Source organism: Pelodiscus sinensis, chromosome 1 (assembly GCF_052426305.1).
Source record: "Pelodiscus sinensis isolate ZL-2025 chromosome 1, ASM5242630v1, whole genome shotgun sequence".
In the NCBI taxonomy this organism is placed as follows: domain Eukaryota; kingdom Metazoa; phylum Chordata; order Testudines; family Trionychidae; genus Pelodiscus; species Pelodiscus sinensis.
Window position 1 is genome coordinate 44749731 of NC_143052.1, and position 26507 is coordinate 44776237.

General features: G+C 41.8%; 1 protein-coding gene across 5 annotated transcripts in view; it reads left to right on the forward strand.

Annotated features, from left to right (window-relative positions):
- TSPAN12 (tetraspanin 12) overlaps positions 1 to 26507 on the forward strand; it is a 127970-nt gene that overhangs the window by 53874 nt on the left and 47589 nt on the right. The window contains exons 7-9 of one of the 5 annotated variants that reach the window (XR_016349831.1): positions 5741 to 5884; positions 16706 to 17011; positions 17134 to 17219. Coding sequence is in view for 4 of the 5 variants with exons in the window: in XM_075929020.2 (XP_075785135.1) it covers positions 5741 to 5884; positions 16706 to 17011 (450 nt within the window). In the remaining variant the exon portion in view is untranslated. Of the gene's footprint in view, positions 1 to 5740; positions 5885 to 8684; positions 8824 to 9984; positions 11505 to 16705; positions 18236 to 26507 lie in introns of those variants that run through there. The other 4 variants (XM_075929020.2, XM_075929039.2, XM_089779153.1 and 1 more) reach the window with 4 other exon arrangements.

Here is a 26507-nt window from a genome sequence, read left to right on the forward strand (position 1 = left end):
TGAATGACAGTTCAGAGGATTCTCTTGAGAACACATATTCCTGCTCATCCAGAAATATAATTTATGCCATCATGTGCCAAAAGTGTCCTTCTGCTATGTACATTGGACAAACGTCTCAGACACTTCGCCAAAGAATCAATGCCCACAAAACAGATATTAGACAGGATCACAAAGAAAAAACAGTTTCTTGTCATTTCAACCAGAAAGGACATTGTCTCAACGACTTGATTACCTGCATCCTGCTTCAAAGACCTTTTAAGACTACACTTGAAAGAGAATCCTCTGAACTGTCATTCATGCTTAAATTCGACACTTTACACCTAAACTTAAACAAAGACATCAATTATCTTACCCATTACAAAGATAGCTTCCCCAATTATCACCTCTAATATCATTAGCTCACAGACATTTACCTTCCCACCCCCATCCCTCTTCTGTTCTGAAATTTGATTTGTCCTTTTCATATGTGTTCATTTTTTAATTGTATCCTTTGGTGTATATGGTTGTGACAATTTTCTTCCACTATTTGATCTGAGGAAGTGGGTCTGGCTCATGAAAGCTCATCACCTAATAAACCATCTTGTTAGTCTTTAAAGTGCTACATAGTCCTGTTTTTTCTTTCAGCTACACCAGACTAACACGGCTACATTTCTATCACTTTTTGAAAGAGAACATCCAGACTGCCTAGGTGCTCTCTTTCGAAAAAGCAGCTCACTTTTTCAAAAGTACTGGCTTCTATCTAGATGCGCTCTTTTGAAAGAGGCTTGTAGTCTAGATGTGCCCTAACTGGTTTTCACCCTGTAATCTGCAGACCTCTGGTGACTGCAGACTATATCTAAGGGATCCATGAAAAGTCTACTATCAAACAGTGATTTTCAGCCTGTGTTCTACAGATCCCTGGAGTCCACAGACTTCTGCATTCTGTGTGAAATTTCAGATGGGGATCTGCATTTCATGTGAACATTTTTAGAGGTCCACAAATGAAAAAAATGATAAAAACCACTCACTCGCAATATAAAAAAAACCACCTCTAGAATTGTGAATGCAGTACCGTTGATTTATAAACCTCACAAGCCAATTGCATCTGCAGGTCAGATAGGTGTCGAAAAAAGATTAATTGCAGCCTCCTTTAATTGTGGATGCAATATTTGAGGCTTAATTAAAAATCAGGGTATGTCTACACTACAGCGCTAATTCGAACTAACTTAGTTCGAATTAGTTTATTCGAACTAAGCTAATTCGAACTAACACATCTAGAACTAAAAACTAGTTCTAATTAGCGTTTTGCTAATTCGAACTAGCGCGTCCACATTAAGTGGACCCTGAAGCGGGGTTAAGGATGGCCGGAAGCAGTGCCAGCAGGGCATCAGAGGAGGACTTAGAGCGTGGAGATGCTGTCTCAGGCTAGCCGAGGGCTGTTCTTAAAGGGTCCCGACCCCCACCCCGGACAGACAGTTCTCAGGGGTGCCCCGCTTGCAAAGCAGTCCTGGCTTGGAGTGCCCGGACTACCCACACTGGGCACATCACAGCACTCGGCCATCAGCCCAGCTGCACTTGCCGCAGGCTGCCATCTGAGGAGAGGGGGCAATTGGGAGTCTGCAGGAGAGCTTCCACCCCCAGAAGCCCACAGAGCCAGCCCAGTCCTTCCCATCGGGGGCTCATGCCCCATTCCTCCCTCACCTCCTTCCACTTACCCTTCCCTAGCCCCTCTTCTTGATGTACAAAATAAAGATAACGTGTCTTCCAAAATGGAATCTGTCTTTATTGAACAAAACTGGGGGAGACTGGGAAAAGGAGGTGGGATAGGGGAAGAGAGAGGCTGGGAGAGGGGAGGGCAACTAAAATGATCAGGGGTTGGGAACAGGTCCCATATGAAGAGAGGCTAAAGAGACTGGGACTTTTCAGCTTAGAAAAGAGGAGACGGAGGGGGGACAGGATAGAGGTCTCTAAAAGCAGGAGTTGGGTGGAGAGGGTGCATACAGAAAAGTTCTTCATTAGTTCCCATAAAGAAGGACTAGAGGACACCAAAGGAAAGGAATGGGTAGCAGGCTTCAAACTAATAACAGAAAGTTCTTCTTCACAAAGCAAAGAGTCAGCCTGTGGAACTCCTTGCTGCAGGAGGCTGTGAAGGCTAGAACTGGAACAGAGTTTAAAGGGAAGTGAGATCAAGTTATGGAGGTTGGGTCCATGGAGTGGTATTAGCCAGGGGGTAGGAGTGGTGTCCCTGCCCAAGGTTTGTGGAAGGCTGGAGAGGGATGGCACGAGACAAATGGCTTGGTCACTGTCTTCGGTCCATCCCCTCCAGGGTCCTTAGGGTTGGCCGCTGTTGGCAGACAGGCTACTGGGCTAGATGGACCTTTGGTCTGACCCAGGATGGCCATTGTAAGCTCAGGGCTCAGGGTCGGGGGTCTCAGTGGACCACCTTGATTCTCTTGCACACCTGCTCCTGGGTGACCAGGCTGGCAGCTCTCCTGCCCTAGACGGCCACTTTCCTGTGCCTAGTGCGGAGATCGTAGACGAGGTCCTCGATGTCTGCACTAGCCCAGGCGGGTGCCCGCCTCTTGCGGTCCCGGGCAAGCTCCCGGGAGCCACCAGCCTGGTCCTGGGAAGAGGGGGAGGGCTGGGGGCATCCGTGGCTGGCTCGATCCGTGCCAGGTGCAGGGTCTGCTGGCTGGGTGCTGGCAGGCTTGCACCTGGCACGGGCACTGTAGCCAGCCCGTGCCCCTTTAAGGGGTCCGGGGCCGGGAGGGGGGCAGACGAGTTTCCCTGGTGTTGGCCAGAGTGGCCACCAGGGAAACCTGGGGAGGGCTAGCCTCCCACTAGTTCGAATTAAGGGTCTACACACCCCTTAATTCGAACTAGCTAGTTCGAACTAGGCTTAATCCTCGTGGAATGAGGATTACCTAGTTCGAACTAAGCGCTCTGTTAGTTCGAATTAAATTCGAACTAACGGAGCGCTAGTGTAGCGCCTATGAAAGTTAGTTCGAACTAACATCCGTTAGTTTGAACTAACTTTGTAGTGTAGACATACCCTCCGTGTCAGCATGTGTTAAAACTTTACTACAAGTACAAGCCACTAATAATACAAAATAAGAATGTTCCTGAATTTAAATAAATACCTTCAAGGAACTTCTCCTCTGTCAAAGAGGAAATACCCAAGCCTTTATTTTTATCCCAGTGAAGAATACAAGTATGATGAATTAAATATTAACTCACTAAAGTAAAATAAATTGAATGTCCTGTGTGGTATTTTAGTATTATTGTCATCTGTTCTATCATGCTCTCATTTATCACATCTCTTCTATGGATTTGCTATATTTAAGTTGTCATATTGGCTGGAAAACAATACAAAAAAGCTGTTTCCAAGCAGTTGCCAATACTGTGTCTTGGGTTGCAGTTTCATTATAGTGGACAGTTTTACATCCCGTCACCAGGAAAAAAATGGTTGAACATCCTATAGCCTTCTGAAATGCATAACTTTTCAAAGAAAGAACTATTTTGTCACAGAAACAGGGATGTGCACAATGTAAATATTAATTAGCTCCAGATACATGTTCACATTCAGGAAAAGAACTCTTTAAATGCTTGTCATTGTTGCCTTTGTTAAAATGCTGAAATCTATCATTGTTACAGATTTCCTGTTTATTTAAACATTTCCTGCCTACACTTGATTAGTCTATATTTGTGTTAGAACGTGAAAGTAAGAATAAAAGGTTAGAAGAGTTTACAATATTTTCTGCTAAAGCTATTCAAATTCTCCTAGAAACACAGTAGTTCTTCATGTTTAGATAGATTGTGAGAATTTGTCTATTAGCTACCTGCACTAATATAAACAATTCCTGATTTCCATGCACACTGCTTTATAATATTTTGGTTTAAATCTATGTGTTGGCTAGATGTAAAAAAATCTTTATGTATTGGTTATTATGTGTCACAACAATGACCCTGTAAGTCTTACATGACTTTTCCTTCAAAAAGGATGATTTTTACATAAATAAAAAATCGACTTCCCTGCCAAAGAACAACTGCCTGGCCGGGCAGTGGGGCATTTATAATAGAAATTTCTCATGTTTATTCCATATCCAGAGGAAATGATTTTTGGGAAGTTTGAGATTAATTGGATAAACTATTTCAGCACAGTGCCACGCTAATTTATGGATTTTTTTTTTTTGAGATTTATGGGCCAGATTTTAAAAGAAAGGAAACCAATGGAAGTTAAGCACCTAAATAGCTTTAAAAAGCAGTATCTATGCTAATTATTTTGGTCTTCTCTCATCTCAAATATGAAATGTTTGAGTATCATACTTATGAATGAATACTGGTGTATAAACCCATTTTTATGAAGTTGCAGCACAAACTTCTTAGTTTATAAAGGGTCAGGTTTTTTTTATTAGCTGTGAGGTTTGTTTTCCGTGTTTTATAACTTTTGGGAGAGATATGAAATTTGTTTTTTCCTAACTTGTTATGTTTAACAGCAAATTGCTGTTCTAATAACCAGAAAGGTTGAAATTGGGACTAGAAAGGGAGAGAACTGGGGAAGAACAATAACACAAGTGAAAACAAAGGGGGGGGGGGGAGCCCACAGCAGAGAACAAGGGGCCAGAGCTTGAAGTCTTCAGTAAGGAAAAACTCCCCAAGAATTCATTAAGCCTTAGGCCTGAATGCAAATGCAGGTTAAAGCCAAGTAAGAATTGAGTTATTGGGTCTCTGAGGAGAGGTAGATTTTAAAATGAATGGAAAAGAGATGAGATGGTTGGGAGCTGTGCCAAAGTATGGTGAGAGGGAAGCTGTGGGTTGGTGCCCAGGCAATGGACAAAGGATTACACCAAGTAAAAATTTGCAGCCACTATATCAGCTCTCTTTGTTGTTAGTGCAGCTTAGAAAATGAAATCCCATCACTTGGTTATAAGCATGTTACTGTGATTTTTATGATCTATTATGGCCCATCATGTGGTCAGAGTTCCTACTGTTATGATTCTAATACAGATTTTATTCTCCTGTGATACTCCTCCCCAGGTTTCCTTCCTTCTATTTTCCTTTTCCGTTTCAGTATTTTTCTTAGTACTTTTTAATGTTTTCACTTTTTACTCTTTCTTTCCTTTCCCTCATTTTTGCCCCTTTCTCTACTTGGACACATCTCTTCCTCTGCAATTCCTACCACCTTCCCCATTTGCTCCTAACCTAATCTAGTGTTGCAGGGATTCCCTATTCTACTAGTGCCTCCTCTTATTAATGCCTCTTCTGGCTCACCTGCATTATAAGAACAGTAGCACTACAGGCCAGGATTATTCCTGTTAAGCACCAAGTAGTGCAGTGGTTTTCAACAAATGGTCCATAAAAAGGTGGTTGTCACCATAAAACAGTGGTTTGCAACCTATGATCCACAGATACCTCGGCAAAATATCCAAAGAGGACTGCACCCTCCATTCAAAATTTTCTAGGTGTCTGCAAATGAAACAAAGTCTGAAAACCACTGAACTAGGGGATTGGTGAGGAAGGAAAGGACAGACCACAGGTCAATCTGATTGGCTGATTTTTGGTTTGGATTATATACAAGCACAACAGGGGCATCCATAAAATGAGGCTTTGTACAGGAACTGCTAGAAAAAAAAATCTAAAAAAAAAAAAGCCCATGAATGTCTCCATATATACATTTTTAAAAGTTTGTCCAGTTTTTAGCTTTTATGACCAAGGAGCAGCACACTGCAATCACTAATCCTGGCTAATCTTTCCTTTGCAGTTTAAGTGCTGTGGAGTGGTATATTTTACAGATTGGCTGGAAATGACAGAAATGGACTGGCCTCCTGATTCCTGTTGTGTTAGAGAGTTCCCAGGATGCTCCAAGCAGGCACATCATGAAGACCTTAGTGATCTTTATCAAGAGGTAGGGAGGAAAAAGTAGTTTTTACATTTCGTATTATTTCAGAAGGGTGTGTCTGGAAATGTTCCTGTGACTTCCGCACTATAACATGCAAGTCAGCAAAAGGCTTTGGGGAGCAGCTCATCTTTACTAAAGTTTTCCTTGGAATTTTCCCTTCTATTTTTGGCAAGGCTTTCCCACCATTGGGAGAGATGTCTTTCCAAAGCTTGTGTATCTTTCCTGCCTTCAGACATTCACCCCATCCCCAATTCTGCATATGTTGGAAACTACTCCAGCAATGGAGGTGTGTGTTACAAATATATGAGCATGTCTTGACAAATGGACTCTGATGAATCTGTGTCATGCTTCTCAAGAAATGCTGTAGTAAGCAGAAAGGTTCAGTTGGTAGGTGGAAATGGAGGGGGAGATTTTAATAATAGTGATCCATATTCATTCCTGTGTGTAACTCCATTGAAACTACAGGGCAGTATCATCATTTTAAAGATTAAGGATTTGGTTTCTTCTTCTTCTTGGTTATCGAGTAATAGAGAAATCTTGCATTGTTAAAGGGAGCTATGCCCAGAACAGAGGGGATAGATTTATGGCTTGCCTTCAGCTGAAGCTTTCAAAAATCTGTTCACCTAGAAATGTGATAAAGGATTACCAATCCAGTCAATATCTCATGTGTCTAAGCCCTGAAATAGCTATTTTACATTCAATAATATAGTCACATGAGTCTTCCAGTTCTGGCAAGCTGATTATGTCTTCATGGCTGTGGACATAAAATACTACATGCTAATTCATAAATTCCATTTCTCAACTCACCAGGGTGGAGAGAGATTTCAGGATTGTTCTGGCCTTCAGGTTCAATGGTGATGAAGGCCCCATAAGCACCTAGACAGGAAGATGCCTCTGGCAAGTCCTTTGAAAATCAAAGAACTCTGTTAAACTTTAGCCAGCAGGGATCATGCACACAGAGAAGTAACATAGTCATTCCATTGTGAACATACATGGATACCTTATGCCAAAGCAATCATTTTCTACGGTCTGCACTATTATTGCTGTGTTGTGAATAATATTAAAACAAAAAATTAAAAAACATGATGAGGGGGAATGCATTTGAGCCTGGAGAGACTGATAGTATCATTTGAACAAACACATCATTGTATGTAGGATCAAAATATGTCAAAGCTAAGAAAACACTTTCATTAATGATGCTCTTATCTCTTCTCATGCAGACTTGCTCTTGAGCCTGCTTCATCAAAGTGTGCTGTTTTTGTAGGCATTATCACTTATGCTGACAGAAAGCTGAAAATCATTAGTTGTGCTTTCAATAGTACTATGATTGATTGTCTCCAAAATGGAGGCATTGGGAATATAAAATGTGAAAAAAGGCTGTGAGAGGAGAACAAATGGCATTTGCCTTCATGTGTATGGTTAGGTGTGTGAAATAAGCTTGAGTTTGTAATAAAGAAATAGTATTTGATCCTATTTCAAGACTTATATCATTTGAATTGTACCTTGGAATGGTTATGGTTTCTACTTGAACACAACAATCATAGTCCATGTGGCATAACAACCAAATATTAGAAATAAGTAAAAGTATTGTTGGTGGTTTTTTGTTGCTTTAAAAGTAGGGCTGTCAAGCAATTAAAAATTAATCCTGATTAAACACACAGCTAATCACACAGTTCAACAATAATAAAATACCATTTATTTTAATATTTTGGGTGTGTTTTATTTTCATATATATTGATTTCAGTTACAACTCAGAAGACAGTGTACAGTGCTCACTTTATATTTATTTTTTATTACAAATATCTGCACCATAAAAAACAAAATAATATTTTTCAATTCACTTAATTACTACTTCTCTAGTGCAATCTCTGTCATTCATGAAAGTTTAACTTACAAATATAGAATTGCATATAAAGAATAATTGCACTCAAACCAATGTCAAACTTTAGAACTTACAAGTTGAATCAGTTCTACTTCTTGTTCAGCCTGTTGCTCAAACAAGCAAGTTTACAATGTCATCTGAAAGTGAGAACAGGCACTGTTATAGTCATGGTCACAAGATATTTATGTGCCAGATGTACTAAAAATTCATATGTCCTTCATGCTTCAACGACCATTCCAGAGGACATGGGTACATGCTGGTGTTGGGTTCTGCTTGATAACAATCCAAAGCAGAGAGGACCAACAACACATGTTCATTTTCATCATCTGAGTCATATGCTACCACAGAAGGTTTTTGGGGGGTTGAATTTTATAGTTTCTGCATTAGAGAGTTGCCCTTTTAATACTTCTGAAACATGTTCCACATCTTGTTCCTCAGATTTTGGAAGACACTTCAGATTCTTAAGTGCTATTGCTATTTTTAGAAATCTCACATTAGTACCTTCTTTGGGTTTTGCCAACTCTGCTATGAAAGCGTTCTTAAAGCCCTAGTCTACACTAGGGAGTTATTTCAAAATAACTTCCCTTATTTTGAAATAACAAGTGGAGCCTACCAAGCCTGTTACTTTGTTTATAACTACCGAGCCTGTTATTTTGAAATAATAACTTCTGCTTTCCATGAAGAATAACACTTATTTCAAAATTGCAGTAGTGTAGACATTCCATTATTACTATTTTGAAATAACTTCTCCCCAGAGTCATTCAAAGTAATTATTCCTGGGGCTCTAAGTTGAAGTAGCACATCCATGTTAAGAGAGCCTGCCTCGGGCTAATTTTGAGGCTTCTGTGTAGTGTGGACGTGCTATTTCATAATAGTTCTTTCAAGAGTTATCTGTCTATATTATTTAAAATATTTTTCCTGCAGGATGACAGTGACATGGTCTCATCACTCAGCATCCCACAGTCCCTCCCCAATCAGCCACCCTTTCCCCACCTTCTCCCTGCTGCTACCCCAGCAGGGATCAGCTACCCATGGTTCCTGAGCAGCAGCAGAAGCAGTGAAGGTAAATGTCTGCTGCTTGTGGGCTTCTGGGGGAAAAGGAGGTAAATGGTGGTTGGCAGGCAGAGAAGCCCACTGTAGGGGGGGGCTAAAAAAGTTCCAGCAACCGGGAGAGGAAGATCGGCAAGGCCTGGGGTGGGAGGGCTGCTGGAGAGGCCCATTGGGTGGGGGGCATGCTGGACTGGGGGCCACTCAAGCCTCTGAACCGGGCTGGGAGGCAGCCCAGCCCCTGAGCTGGGGCTAGATGTATCTCTGGCAGCTGCCATGTGGCAGGCTGATAGGAGTTGCAATTTCTGTCTGTGGCATGGGGATGGAGGGGCAGGTGACAAGGCCCATGGCACGGGTCAGCGGGCCCCACTGTAGAGGCCCAATGCACAGGGAGGGCCAGAGTGGGGGTCACCCTGGCCCCTAAATTGGGGCCAGGAAGTACCCCAGCCCCTGAGCCAGGGCTGGATGTTCTTCCAGTAGCCTCCCATCCACTTGGCAGATGCTGAAGGGAGATCCAGCCCTGGTCCAGGGGCCGGGATGCCTCCTGCAGCATGATCCCCAGTCCACTCCCAGCCCCCGCATTGGGCCTCTGTAGTCGGGCCCTGTGCCTCCCCACTTCAGGCCTCGGGTGCTCGGGTGGGGAGCAGAAAGGGGCCCGTGGGAGCAGCAGAGCTTTGCAGTGGCTTTGGGAAAGGATAATGCAGGACATGCGTGGCATCCCTGGTGGTCCAGGGGTGACGGTTCTCAGGAGCCGCTCAGCCTTCCTCCTTGTGGCCAAAGGAAGAGGGCGGCCACCGTGTTCCCTTCCCCTTTCCAACCAGGGGGAGAGGGCCAGGCCAGCCACAGCCTCTGTTGGGCCCAACCCCGCCCTCCCATCAGCCAGAGGGAGGGAGCTGGGCCTGCCTCGGTCTGACCCAACTCCCTCCCCCACTGTGGCCAGAGGTGTGAGAAGCAGGACAACAGCAGTCTCTGTCTGGCCCAACATCCCAATGGCCGGAGGAGGGGATGATTCTGATTTTTAAAAATGCATTAATTACACTTGTGACTCAAGTTCTTGGGTGACATTTATGTCTCCTGCTCTATGTTTGACCTGAATTCTGCCATATATTTCATGTTATAGCAGTCTTGGAGGATGGTTCATCACTTGGTGTTTGTTTTAACAAAACTTTCACTGCAGATTTGACGGAACACAAAGAAGGTACCAATGTGACATTTCTAAAGCACTTGACCCAAGGTTTAAGAATCTGAAGTGCCTTTCAAAATTCGAGGGACAAGATGTGGAATATGCTTTTAGAAATTTGAAAAGAACAACATGCTGATGTGGAGACTACAGAATCTGAGCTAGAAAAAAAGAAAATCAAGCTTCTGCTGATGCCCACTGTCTCAGATGATGAAAATAAACATGTGTGTTGGTCTGCACTGCTTCTGATCATTATTGAGCAGAATCTGTTAGTATCATGGCACTCTGGAATGGTAGTTGAAGTGTGAAGGAGATACGAATCTTTAGTGCATTTGGCACATAAATATTTTGTGATGCTGGTGATAACAATGCCATGCAAGCACCTTATAAAGCAGTGGGAAGCATTATTTCCTGCAAATGTAAACAAACTTGTTTGTATCAGTGGACAATAAGTAGGACTGAGTGGACTTGTAGGCTCTGAAGTTTTATATTTTATTTTTGGTTGCAGTTATTTTTTGTGCATAAGTTAAACTTTCATAATTGCACGACAGTACTTGAAATAGGGGAATTGAAAAATGCTATTTTGTGTTTTTTACAGTGCAAATATTTGTAGTCAAAGTAGGCATTGTATACTTTGCATTCTGTGCTGTAATTCAAATAAAAATATTTGAAAAGGTAGAAAATATGCAAAATATTCATATAAATTATATTCTATTTAACAGTGTGATTAATCACACCATTAATCTCGATTCATTTTTAAAAATAATTTGACAGCCCTTTAGTCATCTTTTAAGAGGTGTTTCCCTACTTTTGTGAGTGGAACCAGGGGTAGGGGAGGACCTGTAAAGTGAATATATTTATTGGCCAGGATGTTGACATTAAAGCACTTTTAAATTGACTAAATGGGTAGTTAAAGGTGTCCTCTTGTTGAAAGAGGTGTGAAATCACATTCTTGCTACTTTAAGGATGTTGAAGAAATATATGTCAAGTAGGGAGGTAAGAGTGTAGCCATTTAAACAAATTACCAATAAGCACAAGCCTATTGGTTACCCAAATGGTTACTCACAGATCCCAGTCCATCTTCTGGGGACTATTACAGAGCCAGCAGTGTGAGGTGAGAGCTGTGTATCAGAGGCAGCAGCATGGGTCAGCAGCTGGCTCCCTGGGAGTGGGGTGGCAGGCGGAAGCTCCTATAGAGCTGGCTGCTATCCCATGTGTAACTGCTGAGCAGTTACATGGTTAGTCAAGTATACTCATTTTAACATCCTTAGTGTCAAGTGCTTTTTAACAGCATGGGTTTTTTTTAAATCCTTTTTTTATGATAAACTTTTTTAGAAATTTAAAAGTGCAGTTTTTGCCATTTGGCAAACACTGTACCTTTTCTACCAACAGTCTTCCTTCAATATGTATGCAGTGTTTCAGTTGGACTGAAGCTGTTTGATCTTTGTTTTGGCTATGTTCTTCTCTTCTTCTTTTTCTTCTTCTTTTTCTTCATCATCATCATCATCATCATCATCATCATCATCATCATCATCAACAACAACAACAACAAATACTTTTAATATTATTTTGAGGTCAGAATTAATTAGTTAACTTAGGTTTCCTTTGTTGACTAGAGCAGAGCAGACTACAAATCATGGTCTGGTCTACATAATGAATTGCCTCTTTGGTTGGTTTAATTTAGTGATATCGGTGAACTGAAAGTATCTATTGTTATGTTCTCCATACCTCCTAAGTTACACTCAATTCAGAAATGGGAGTGGTGTAGGATGGTCAGGTATAACTTGTGCAAGTTAGAGTAGCCTCATGTTACTGAAGAAAGACCACATTAGCCAGGAGGAGCGCTCTTCATTCAGCGGGGAAAGACTCTCCAGTGTGCTTTTCCATGAGTCCTGCTAATACCAGCAGTTCTGAACAAAGCTAATGAGCCAAAACTTATATTGATGCTAAAAGTGCCATTGCCCAGAGAGGTATGATATTTACCTTTCATGCTGATCTGAAGCCTGATGTTCAGCATGATGGGATCATCACTCAGAATCAGGATACATCTCCCCATCCCAATGTATGACAGATTGGATCCTGATAAAGTTGAGTCTTTAATTACAGTGTCTTTGAATAGATGCCTGAAGGACAAGAGCCAGCCATCTCAGAGGATCTCCTTTATTGAATGGAAAAAGTTTGTCGTGATGGAATCAGATCTCAACAGATCCCTTTATCTGCCTTGTACAAGAACTATTTGAGTACCACCTTTTCTCTGACTACATTTTTTTCATTGCAGTATGCTTTGGCCTTTTGGGTTTATTTGGAGTTTGATATTTTTAATGCAACGCTGTTGAAATCTTCTTCTGAACTACTCAATTCTAGGGAACATAGTATGGAAGGTCTTTTTCCTGGAGATAGTGAGTTCAATTCTCAAATTCCTTGATGGAGGGCCAGAAGGGAGCATAATAATTATTAGTCCAAGCTTCTGCATCGCACAAGGCAAAGAATGTCATTCGACATTGAGCACAATAACTGATGGTTGAACTAGATGCGTTTTTAGGAAGGCAGACACTCAGTCTTGATTTACAAAAAAACCAAGGAGTCCAGTGGCACTTCGACTAACAAATTTATCATCATCTAAAGAAGTAAGTTGTAGCTCACAAAAGGTTATGCTCTAATACTCTAATTATTATGTTAGTCTTTAAAGTGCCACCAGACTCCTTGTTGTTTTTTGCTGAAACAAACTAACACAACTACCTCTTTAAAACCAATCTTAATTTAAAGAATCAATACATAGCTATCATGCGGAGATTTTCAACTGTGTATCTCACATCCTTTTAGAAAGGAAAGCTAGACAGAAACAAGTGATAACTCAGGTCATCTGACTCTTGACCCAGTGACCTGTGCAATGGACTAGCTTGTCTCAAAACAAGAGTGCTTGAGGGCCTACTGCCTGATCCTCTTTTTTTATATCCAATTTAAAAGAATCAGATAGTGCTAAGGATTCGTCCAAGACTCCTCCTACGTAGCATCAGAAGTCAACATCCGTGGCCTATTCTGTCAACATTCTTTCTACTTCAGTGCCCTCATTCTGATGAGTCCTTTCTCCCTGTGCTTGATGTGCACAGTCTTGTTAGTTTCACTTGGAGCAGACTAACATCCTTAGATATGGCACTTAATTTTCAATTATAATGATCTTTGTGTATGAACCTTACATAATATGCCAAAGCAAGGCTGCTTGGCCTGTGAATGTCACCATCACAGACATTTGAAAGGCAGCTACATTGGTTCTCCCTCCCTCTATGCATCCCCTGGCCCCCAAAGAATTATTGGATGGATTAACTTCCAGGAAGAAGTCCTATTTGGATTATTTGCTGCAGAATTGGTTCCAAGTCAAGGCAGGCCATGCTGCTTCTCTTCCACCATAAAAAATATTTTTTGGCTCATGTTGAATATCACCATATTTGCAGTTGGCAAAATATTTTCGAGTAGTAGGTTCATTCAACAGATTTGTATTTTACACCTGATACTGTGTTTGGTGAGGTAATTTTTAAGTCTTTTTTTTAATTTTGAAGAAAGTCTGTGATTGGATTCATGGTGGGCGTTGCCATAATTGCTGCTCATTGTGACTGGGGGATATCATTCTTTTGGGATATCTCTTGAGCATCTTACTCTTGAAGACTCAGAATCCTGTGCAGATGATACCATTAACAAAAGAAAGATGAGTTACCTGTAACGCTGCTTCACAGGAGTTATTGTCTTGCTGGAATTTCATTGCCCTACTCATTGCTCAGCAGATTTTGAAAGTAACCTTTTTCCTGATTTTTTCTTTTGACCTTTGTCTTCTGAGCTGTTCTTTTTTGCATATGTTGATCTTTGTGAATTGGTTTTCTTTTTGGAAGCTTTGCTTCCCATTTGAAAGAATAGATTGGAACATTTGAAGAACAGCAGTCATCAGAGAGTTAGAGCGCACAGCACTATTGTTGTCCTACCTATCTGCCTTCAATAGATTATATTTTTTAATCTTTAGAAGTAAGTGGCTTCAACTGTTCTAAAGGTAAGAAGCTAAGGCCCAAGCTTAAGATTCCTGAATGATGTTATCCTCAGAAAAGCAAAACTACAGGTAAGTATCTTTCTATTTTATAGCCTGATTACACACACAAGCAGATGTGTTCCTTAAGTTGATGCCCTTTCTATAGAATTTTAGAATCTGATTTTCATTTACACTATGGCCACTTTGCAACACTGAGTGTTTTCTGCCTACTGTAAGGCCCTATAAAATGTCCATAATGTAAATGAGAGTAAGACCCTAAATTTATAATGGGAATGGCTGAATAGTACTGGTTTTGGAAATTGATTTTGAATGGGAATCAGAGCAGAAATAAAAGAGCATCATTAAGTTGAAGGAGGCAGCCTAGACAGATCTGGTATAATTTGTCTTAGTTACATGTCTGTACTGCAGCAGCTGTAGAGATTAATGCCATTGCTTTCTGATGCTGATGTTTCCTCTAGGCAGCAGATGAACTGAATTTGAGTACTGCAGTGGGTAAGCATTTTTAACTGCAGTCAGCATGGACTTTAGTTCCTTATACATTATCAAATATTGAATGCAGCCAGTTTCTTCTGAGTTAAAATCCATTTTGGAACAGCATAATTGAACAATGTATTTTACTTAGGAAAAAATACCCAAATGACTTTCTTGTTATGTATCCATTTGAAGTAAAGGTCTTCTTTGGCAAAGATTTTGTTTTAAAATTTCATAGAAGCCCAAATTTGCTTTTTTTGTTCCGCCCTGAGTCTTGCATGTGTTAGCACATTGACAGAATAAAACTATTGAAAGCCTGTGTTCTATTACTGTGGGTAATACTGGAAAGATGTCAAAGTCATTTGAAGTACTCTGGCATAATGTTTTCAAAATACATGGGAATAGTTTATTCAATTCAAATCCTAAGTAAGGGACCTGTTGGCTTCAGTGGGAGTTTGTGTGTGAAGCACTTGTAGAAGCAGGCTGTTAGTCATGTAAACAGGCATCTATGACTGTGACATTTGAAATAAATATTGGTTTCTGGAAGCTTTTAACATGACTGGAATACTAACATGGTCATGCACAGTGTTACAAGCCTGTTAATTTGGCCAGTTATTTATTTGTCATAGACGATATGGATGTGATTAGTAGGGTTAAAATCACAGAAATAACATTTTTTTTAAATAACACAGCCAACCTGCTGGTTTTTAAAAGTGTCCTATTGTTACCATTGCATTGTCCTGTGCAGTCCTGTCTCTCTTAATTTCTCCTTGCTTGCTATATGCAGAAGATCCTCATTGAAATCTCTGTAGAGTTTGGTGTGGGATAAAGCTATTCTCCACAGCACTTTTCCTTGGAAATCAAAGGATTTATTTTAATATGGAAATCTGGGTGGGAATAAAATATACTTCAGAGTTGTATTACCTCCTACTGGTTCCCCATGTCCAGCTGTTACTGAACAGCTGCAGAGAGGCCCTGCCTGTAGCTCTTCCTGCATACATCCTGCTAGGGTGAAGGGGTTATCCTTACAGGACAACTTCCTTTCGCATAGATTCATGAGATACATGACCAGGATGGGGAAGTGAAGGCTAAAAAAAATCTGGTTAATTTTAGAGAGTGTAGCCCTGGTGAATTCTCTTAAGTATAAACATACATGGGTGGGGTTTTTCAAATGACCAGGGCTTTTTAGTTGAAGAAGAAAGAACTGAAATAGTAAAAATGTACTTTGTGAGTAAGAAAAACTACTGTACTTATGTAAATGTGACATCCTTTCAGTTCTTCCAAAGTCAGAAAGGCCATTTGGCTTTGTACTGCCACCGATAAACATTAATGTAACTACGGGTTGAACATCTTTAAACCAGGACTCTCTGGTCTGAGAATATCCCTGGTCTGGCAGATACTCACAATTGAAGGCCAGTGGCAGTAGCCCTGCAGGAGCTGGGAACCCAGCCAGGCTGGCTGCAAGGAGGCCGGTGTCCAGAAGCACAGCATCAGGAGTCCAGATGAGCTGGCAGCAGTGTGGCTGGACCGCCAGTGGGCCAAGGCACAGCAGAGGGCTGCCAGTGGGGCCAGGAGCATTGGCATGGCAGCAGGCTAGGCTTTTTCTCTGAAAGTCAGGAGCTCAGAATGAGATGATGATACACAATGTTTGTAGCTAAAGCACTTGCAGAGCCTGGGGAAAGCCATGATGAGATTATACAATTTGGCAAATCCTTTCTTAGGATATTGGTTTAATTTCTGTTTATGGTATCATAAAAATGTTCTGTTTTTGCAAAAGCAAAAGGGACTTAAAGTTGATCTCATGACTAAAAGGTATAAATATAGCAACAGGCTTGTAATTCTAAAGTTTATAGTTTAGAAAAAAGATGAGAGAAAAGATTTACATATTGGGGAAAATAATTACTTGAGGTTTTTTCCAAAATCAACAAAGTTGATAGGATCATAAATAAGCTGAGCAGAGGTAACGAATGGAGTATTGAACATGAAGATCTTTGAGAGGTTATGTGGTCTAAATCCATAAAAGGATTTTGAGACAGGATTGTGGAAAGGGTAAAGAAGCAAGCAAAGTGGTTATACAAAGCATGGTTTGAAGAATGGAAATGTCAAAAGGCCAATAGTAGATATTATATCTGTTTAGAAATAAGCATTTGGAACTTGAGTCAGATTCATATAATGCTGACTGACTTTCTTGTTATCTGTTTTGTTCTATAGGGTTGTGGTAAAAAAATGTACACTTTCTTAAGAGGAACGAAACAATTGCAAGTGCTGCGATTTCTAGGAATTTCTATTGGAGTTACACAGATTCTAGCTATGATCCTCACTGTTACTTTGCTGTGGGCGCTATATTATGACAGAAGGGATCCTGGGACAGATCAAATGATGTCCTTGAAGAATGACACCTCCCAACATCTGTCATGTCATTCAGTGGAGCTGCTGAAACCAAGCCTGACAAGGATCTTTGAACATACTTCCATGACAGACAGCTTTAACACACGTTTTGAAATGGAGGAATTATAGGTGATATAAATGAATGTGGGAAGTTGCTAAGTTCCAGGGCTTTTGGTTTTTTTTTGTTTCCCCTTCCCCTCTTCTCCCCCCACGCTGTCTCCTTCATTTCTGAGTACACTGTTCTATTTCAGAAAATCTCTAATGAACAGAAATGGAGATACCTCCGTGGAAGGACAGTTAATGCACAGCATAGAAGACACTGATATCTACTACACAGGTAGATAGACACTTCTAATGACACTTTAAAAAAAGAAAGCATCATAGAGAGTAGAAAGATAATGGTCTTCCATAAAAGTGCCTGCATTTGAGAGGCAAACAAAATTGATTTTTGAACACATATCTACTAAGCCATTGGAAAAATGTTCAGGGATATATGTGGATATAAGTGTGTGTGTGTGTGTGTGTGTGTGTGTGTGTGTGTGTGTAATATATATGTAGTAGAACTACAATTCAAGTAAATGCTTGGGTTTAAAAATTGCAGCATCTGTAAAAAGTAAAATTATCTTTTCCTTTTGCCTATTTTTAATAGCATGTTTATGTTTTTCATTTAAAGATTTTTCTAAAAACCTCTATTTTTATCCAGAGGATTGTTTAATTTTTAAATTAAAAACAAATTAAATGGAGGTTTTAAAAACCATGAATATGATCAGTATACTGATCATTTATTAGTCTAAATGTGACCTAACTTCTAGAAAAAAAATTGTAAACTGTATGTTCTTTGAACTGGACTTATTTAGTATAAATAAAACATACTTTCTTTCCAAACGAGGGATCAGTGTGAGAGTAGCAAATCTTTATAGATTACTGCTCTTTCTCCTACTTCTTTCTCCACTCCAGATAAAAATGAAAGTCTATAAGGAAAACAAATACCTACTGGTTTATTGTTCTGGATGCAACTGCAATAAATTTGAAATGTCAGAGAACAGAAGAAGAAATTTAACTCTAGCCTTTTTTTTCATTGAAAGGCCTCTGGTGACTCAAATTGCCACATGGCAATAGAGTTAAAATGTATTTATTGAGGTGGGAAAAGTGCATTTTACTGTATTTTTATGTAAATTTTTATTTCAAAAGATTATTTTTTACAGTCATACAATTTTTTGAAAAATGTTTTATTTCAATAATAGTCGTTTGCCACATGTGGGGTTTTTACACAGTATTTCCTCCTGGTTTGGAACTGTGTAGAAAAAAAATCAGTTGTCCAATGGCAGCCAATAAAATCACTACTGTCCAGAATTTTGTGGTGTGTTTTTAAGGGTGAAAAGAATGGATGTAATTCAACATTTAAAAGACTCCATGTGAAACGTCCTTACTTCTGTCAAATTGTCACTATTGTATATTTTTTAAATGTAGGAATTAGCTGTGAATTTCACTGGTTTTTAACCTTTTAATTAAAGTTTCAGGTGACTATGAAGCTAGGGAGCTAGTTCAGAGTTTAACCTTTCTTTAGTGATCTGTGTGCATACTTAATTCCCCTGCAGGCATCACTCTGTGCTGAAGCTCCTGCTGTTGGCTCTCCCAAACCAAATTACATTGTAGCTTTTGGACTCTACTTTCAGAGTGATCATGTTTATATGGGAAGATATTGCTGGGGAAGGGGAATTTAGTGGTTTGGGAATGTCACTGTGATGCAAGCCCATGGGAAGATATTGCTGGGGAAGGGGAATTTAGTGGTTTTGGAATGTCACTGTGATGCAAGCCCACTCCCACTTGTCCCACTGCATCAGTAAAGGTTTCCTATGGACAAATCTGTCATTACTAAGGGCGGTGGAAGACTGTTGTGCGCTCCTGGAAAGAGGATGTCAGATCAGTTGTCCAAGAAATGATGCTCTAAGAATAGTTCTCCCTTTTACTCAGTCTTTTATTCCCTGCTTCTCTTGCCACCATACCCTCTGTCATGTCCTGTTACTTTATAACAGGGGCCACTCCAAGATTTTGGAAAGTGGGCAAGGGCCACACTTTTCTGTGGAGGAAGTGCAGGGTCCAGGATGGAGGCTGGTGCAGAAGGGCTCATAGAGTAAGAAACTGGGCTGCGGGAGATGATGTGAGGTCTAAGACGGAGTTTGCCTGAAAGAGAGGATTGTGACCTGGGTCAAGGGAATGGGGTGCAGAGTCTGGGCAGGAGTATGGGTGCAGGAGAGGATTCTGCACTAGGGGAGGGTTGTAAAGGGGGTACAGAGTCTGGGAGGAAGTTGTGACCTGGGGGGGAGGGGCAGAGGGTTTGGAGGGTCACCAGGGGGAGGGAGTTGGGATGTAAGAGGGGCAGGGGTGCCAGAGGCAGGCTTTGGCTGGTAGGTGCTTACCTAAGCATCTCCCGGCCAGCAGCTCTGCAGCACCCTCCAAGGCAGGCTGGGCTCCCTGCCTGCTGTAGACTCAGACTGCTTAAAACTGCAGGCTGATCATCCATATGGCTCTCAGCTCCGCGAAGGGGGAGCGGCTTGCACTGTCCCCATTCCCCAGGCCAATCTCTCAGTTTCTGTTGGCTGGTTGTTTCCGGCCAATAGGAGCCGAGGATTGAGCTGGGGTGAGATCACCCGAAGCCTCCCGCTCCTTCCCGAGTAGAGCGCCACACGGAGCTGCCAAAACAGCGGCTGCTGCGTGCCTCAGGGTCCCAGCAGGGTGGTGTGTGGGCCAGATCCGATGGCTTGGTGGGCTGGATCTGGCCTGCGAGAGGTATCTTGCCCATCCCTGTTTTAGAACCCAATCCTGGAAACACTTTCTACCTGACTTAGTTCCACTTAAGTTAATACTCTCCTTTCCAGGTGCATTATGAGGAGTTTCTTATTAATGTTTAAGACAAGGGGATGGACTCCTTAGGGAAATCTGAAAGTAGAATAAATACATGCTTTTGAAGAGGAGGAAAATCCACATACATCTTTTAGTTAGTGTGTCTAACTCTCCTAGTAATCTAATACACACATTGAACAAGAGTATAAGAAAAGTGACACCCAGTGATACCCCACACAGGTGCATATGCAGGACTGAAGAACTGCCAGAAAATGCCCTCTGTGTTGTTTCTAACACAAAAGAATGGCTCTTGGGTGATGGTGATTATATCTAAAGGTACCTACACAGCACCCTTAGCTCGAAATAAGCTACGCAATTTGTGCAGCTTATTTTGAGTGTATTTTGAAATAGCTTATTTTGTAATTTGGTGCTGTCTACACAGTGCCAAATTTCAAAATAACTTGCTAGTCCAAAATGCTCCTTAGCCAGAGCCAGTCTTAGGGCCGCTATTTTCAAGGGGCCGCTGACAGATGGAAGCCTGCTCGGGATGTGCAGCAATTAAAGGGGCCACAACCGCATTTTGGCTCCTCCCCCCCCTTTTGTTTGCGCAACAAATTTTCCTCACCTGGACCTGCCAGTTGGTTAAGACCAGCCCTGCCCTTAACCAAGATGTCAGAATAAGCTGGATTCTATTTCAAAATAACGGGCTGCTTCAGTAGATGCAGAAAGCTATTTCAGTATACTTCCGGAATCCCAAAATAGCTCCATAGTGTAGACATACCTTTATATTGCCACAGCTAGCACAGGTCATCTGAACTGGATTCCTGGGACTCAGGCTGTGGTGCTAAAAACTGCAGTGTAGAAAAGTGGGCTGAAGCTGGAGTCAGAGATCTGAAATGCCATGATGGGGGGTGAGTCTGAAAGTTGGGGCTCTGGTTCACAATCAAGCATCTAGACTGCTTCTTTTTTAACTCTACTAAAGTTGAGCCCTGTGAGCTCAAGTCAGTTGATAAAAGGTGTGGTGCTGTGGGTTTTTTATTGCAGTGTAGCTGTAGCTCCCAGGCAGGTAGAAGAGCTACTTTTGGCATGAAGAACACCTCATCTTCATTCCATATGGGTAGATCGTTGCTAATAGAACCAAAGGAGATCTCTTCCATAACCAGATTGGGCCCTCGTCAGTGAGGGTTCTGTTTGTCAGTTGGCTTTGGCACCTGTGGAAAAGCTATCATGTGAAGTCTGAATCGTAATGTACACCCACAAAGGGGCAGTTCTTAAATTTCTTCTTGACTCCGAAGCCTTAATAATGCTCTTCTAACACATTTTGTGCGTGTATGTAATAAATAAATATGGTGGAGGAGAGACCTATTTTCAAGGGAAGTGTTCAAAGAAGTTTGCTGAGGTGAGGGTCACATTCTTGGAAGTTCTTTTAGATCACTAGCTTCTCCATCTTGAAGTGGCAACATTAGTCACGGGGGCTTAGGATTGTGATTTTTTTCTTCTCAGGTGTGGACTTTGCTGTAATTACTCATTTCCTCATGGCCTGCAGATTGTGCAGTGGCAGGTGAATTACCCTCAGCAGCTTCCTAGAAGCATGAACTAAGTGCACATCATGGCCATCGGCTATAGCAGGGGTGGGCAAAAGGGCGTCTGCGGGCTGGATCTGGCCTGCCAAGTGGGTGGATCCGGCCCTTGGAGGCCCTGCTGCTCTCCCACCCCCCAGGTCAATTAGGGCTTGGGAGCAAGGGAGTGCCCAAAACCTTCTCCGCTCTGCCCCCGCCCTGCATGCCCAGACTAATCATGGTTGGGGGTAGAGTAGCCCTGCCCCTTCCTGTTTAGACCCCGGCCCTTCCAGGGCAGCCTGGGGCTACTTCAAACATTTTTGAAGTGGTCCCTGGGCAAAAATTATTGCCCACCCCTGTGCTGCAGAATCTTTCTATGTGTAGGAGTTTACACCTATGCTTCATAGACTTTAATGATTCCTTATCCTAATTACTGGGGTAGGGTGTTTGATCTAGATCCGTGGTCCCCAACACGGTGCCCGCGGGCGCCATGGCATTTGTCTGCGCTCGCCAAGTGCTCAGGGCTGGCCTGGCCCCGGGCACGTGGCACATGCGCGGTGCCGGAGCCAGCCCCGGGCGCGTGGCGCACGGTGAGCGCCGGCCCCGGGGGCGCCGCAGTTTGACCCCCCCCCCCCCCGTGGTGCATGGGGGAGGGGGAGGAGAGAGCGCCAGCGCCGGCCCCGGGCGCGCGGCGCTTGGGAGAGAGCGCCAGTGCTGGCCCCGGGCGCGTGGCGCTTGGGGGAGAAGGGGGAGAGAGCGCCAGCGCCGGCCCCGGGAATGCGGCTATGGGGGGGGCCCCGCTCAGGGGGGCCCCGCCCCCTGGGCGCCCGGTGGGCGAACGGCCACACCCCCTGGCGCCCGGCAACCCCAAATGGTTGGGGACCACTGATCTAGATCAAAACCGTACAAATCCATGCTAATGGAGTGACCATCTCTTTCCATGTACGGCACTGTCTGCCAACAGAGATGAGCTGTCCATCCCTGCTACATTTGAAAGTGGCTGGGAGGGATGTTTCCCTCTGTTGACAATAATAGTGTTAGAGGGAAACGTGTGTGTGTTTGGAAGGGGGGAGTGTGTCTGGCCATCTGTGTCCTACTCTGGCTGCTCTCTTGTCAGAGCATCAGGGAACCCATTCAGCAGCACTGGGCCCTTCCTGCATTGCACAGCCATGCAGCCACTACTGGCCCCTGCATTACACTTCCAAGAATGATACTTTAACATCCCAACCCCTCCAGGAAGCCAAATAGTGGTGGGAAGGGAAGGGAAGGGATTTGGTAAATGCACTTTAAGTGACTCCTGATGTCAGAGCCAGAATTTGGTACCCTTTAAACTTTCTACCTTCAGTTTTTGGACTTTCAGCAAATATTGACTGGTATTGAATTGTTTTTCCATCCACATCTGCCCAGTGCCATGCTTCTCTCCAAAATTCCTTAACCCCTGCCTATGCAAGCAACACACACACACATACCTACGTGGCAAGTCAATGGGACTACTCGTGAGGATGCGGGGTTTTGCCCATGAAAGCAAATATATATATATTTGTTAGTCTCTAAGGTGCCACAGGACTACTTGTGTTTTAATGTGACAGTAGTGCATGAATGTCTGACATGCAGTGATGATTAAGTTGTAGAGATGCTTCAAATGGCACACTTTGAAAAACCATTCACATGGGTAAATTTTATACATGGGCAGGATCAGGCCCTGGATTTGTACAGCATGTTGCATAATGGTAACCTAATCCCAGTTGTTGTATCTGGGTTCTACTGGAATATAAATAGTGATAAAGGCAGTTATGACACAGCCTCTGACTCTGGATACTTTCCTCGGGGCTCTGATAAAGCTTTACATTTATTGGCCAAGTTTAAGTATTTATTTAGCCTCTTTGCTGCATGGAGGATAATTATAAATTCTGTCTTCAGTAAACAACTCATTTTGTAAAGTGCCACATATATTTTAGGCAATATATGAGTAGTAATAACCGGTACCAATAATAGAGACCCTTGATCATAGGTCTCTACACAATTAAATGTCTTTTACAGACCAGAACCTTGGTATCACTTTTGATGTTTTGACCATACTTGTCAACACAAGTACTTTTACTTGTGTTGACAAAATTAGATATTTAATATTGCATTGCAAATCCTAAGTGAGTTTCATTGGCTGATTTGGAATGTCTTTAACTACTTCAAACATTTCACCCCCATCTATTCACTTTGGACACAATTCCTGTATCTTCTTTTGATATCAGAGCTTAGATGGCACAAAAATGGCTGCTTTAGCAATACATAAATAACCAAAACAGGCAGCTAGTGACTATGTAAGCTAGATAGATAACCAGGCAGACCTTGTCATTTAAATTAAAGACTAGATATGTAGGCACTTGTATTGCCCACTCACTTCTCTCATCTCTTCATGTCCAATCGCTACATTTATGGACCCAGTGTCATTTCCATTTAGTAGTTGCATTTGATTGCTGCTCCAGGAGAAATGATGCAAAATATGATGCCAATGATTCTATCTGATCAATTGTATGAGTAGAAGTTTGCTTCAGTAACTATGGTTTCTCTACACAAAATGTATATTGTTGCAGGCAAATAGATGCATGTGTTCTGGAAAATAGTCTACATGACATGGAAAAACACAGAATTTCAGGCCCAAGAAACATATATTTGCTATTTACTCTTTCCCCCGACTCACCTATCTACAAGATTCCCCCCCCCCCCCGTTTCCTTGTCATGGTATTGTGTGTGGGAAAGTCCTCAGGAATTTAATATATTTCTGTAGAAATGACTCTACAAATGCATAGATGCTGAGAGTGTGCTATGCTTTCAATAATTTTTTTGTTAATAGTAGGCCATCAATCTATTAAATTCTATATGATGGTTTTAAAAAACTTACAAAAAGAATGCTCTTAGATTCTAAGGGCTTTTCAATAGGGGAGCAGTCTAGATGAGACTGTTAAATTCTTGGGACCAGTAAAATGGCATACACGACAGTAGTACCATATATATGGTTAATAAGAGGGAACTATTTGCATTGGGTTATTTGCTAAAAGAACTGTACAGTCTGTCATTTGCTATTACACAAAAAAAGAATTTGACCATCTTAGCAAGAAGATTGTAAGAATAGAACCTGATGCCAGCACTGAAATAATGCAGCATCTGGGCAGATTTAGTAGAACTATTCTTGACAAGATGTTTTCAAAAATTGTCATTTTAAAGGGTGGTTTTAAGCATAAGAACATAACAGCCATACTGGGTTAGACCAATGGTCCATCCAGCCCAATATCCTGTTTTGCTGACAGTGGCCAATACTAGATGCCCCAGAGGGAGGGAACATAACAGGTAATCCTCACATAATCCTTCCCCTGTCACCCACCTCCAGAGAAACAGAGGCTAGGGACACCATTCCTACCCATCCTAGCTAATAGCCATTGATGGACCTAATCTCCATGAATTTATCTATCTCTTTTTTGAACCCTGTTTAACTCCTAGCCTTCACCACATCCTCTGGCAAGGAGTTCCACAGGTTGACTGTGTACTGAGTAAAGAAAAACTTCCTTTTGTTTGTTTTAAACCCGCTGCCTAGTAATTTCATTTGGTGACCACTAGTTCTTATATTGTGGGAATAAGTAAATAACTTTTCCTTATTCACTTTTTTTACACCAGCCATGATATTATAGACTTCGATTATATCCCCTCAAAGGGTGTGTCTAGACTACAAAGTTTTGTCGACAAAAGTGGACTTTTGTCGACAAAACTATACCTGCGTCTACACTACCGCTGAGTTCCGTCGACATAACAGAACTCAGACATAACAGAACTCAGCAGTTTTGTCTACGCTGGTAAACCTCATTTTACGAGGCATAACGCCTTCTGTCGACAGAGTTCTGTCGACAGAAGGTGTTATTCCATGTAGGGTTGTGTCTAGACTACAGGGTTTTGTCGACAGAACTGAATGTAGTGTAGACGCTCTTTGTCGACAGAAGCTTTGTCGACAGCATCTGTCGACAAAACTCTGTAGCTAGACGTACCCTTAGTCTCTTCTTTTTTAAGCTGAAAAATCCCAGACTTTTTCATCTCTCCTCATATAGCAGCCATTCCAAACCCCTAATAATTTTGTTGCCCTTTTCTGAATATTTTTCCAATGCCAAGATATCTTTTTGAGATGAGGCGAACACATCTGTATCCAGTATTCAAGATGTGGGCATACCATGGTTTTATATAGAGGCATTAGATATTTTCTCATTATCGGCAGTAATTGAATGGCCCTAATTCTATGGTCCACGTGACTATCTGACCAGCTGTGCATGAGCTCTGTCAGCTATAAATTGGAGCAGCAAACAGGTTGCTGTAACCTGTACCAGCTGCCAGTGACCTTCCACATGACCATATCAGCACTCAAGGAATACTACATAGCCCTTTCCACCTGCTACTCCCCTATGCTGGCGGCTGGCTGGCTGGCAAAAGAGGTGGCAAGTGTCTATGGGTAGATCTTTGCACCGAAGAATCACAGGGCCCATTATCTTTGTAATGGTGTAAATGTGTGTACATCATGCATGTCAGTAGAATCATAGAGGTTTGTTGTTGCAGTCAGGTGGTTGTTCTTTGAATCTGTGTAGGAAAATGTGCTCCATGAATAATAAAATACAGAAAAATCAGGTTGTCCTGTTCAAACATGCAGATCTTTTATTTAAATATTCCTTTGCGGTCTATTCACTCAGCATAACCCATGTATTATGCTGTTCTCTGAAATACGTTCAATGAATTTCAAACAAAATTGTCAAAAACAACAACCTTGGTTTCTTTGTATGATACACAGAAATAATTACATTTCATTTACAGCACAGATGCATTTTACACAGTCATCAACAGTCATTCACTACCAAACAGCATTTAAATCACCTAAAACACCAAAAGAATGTTTATTTTCCAAATTCAAAATTAATTAATCATTTTGCATAAGTGATATATGGAAATAGGAGACAAGAATAGCCTTCTGAAAAAATCTTGCCAAATTATTTCTTAACCTGTACTTTAAAAATGAAAATAAAAATTTGTAATTGGGGATGTAACTGCTATGCAAATATTGCTGTGTTGCAGTTTTTTTCGTCCATATGAAAAATAAAATTGAAAGGCCAAATTCTTAAACCCGGTGTGATCTCAGTGGAGTCAGTGGGATTGCAGGAGATCTAACTTGGTTCAGGGTTTGTCCCAAATGG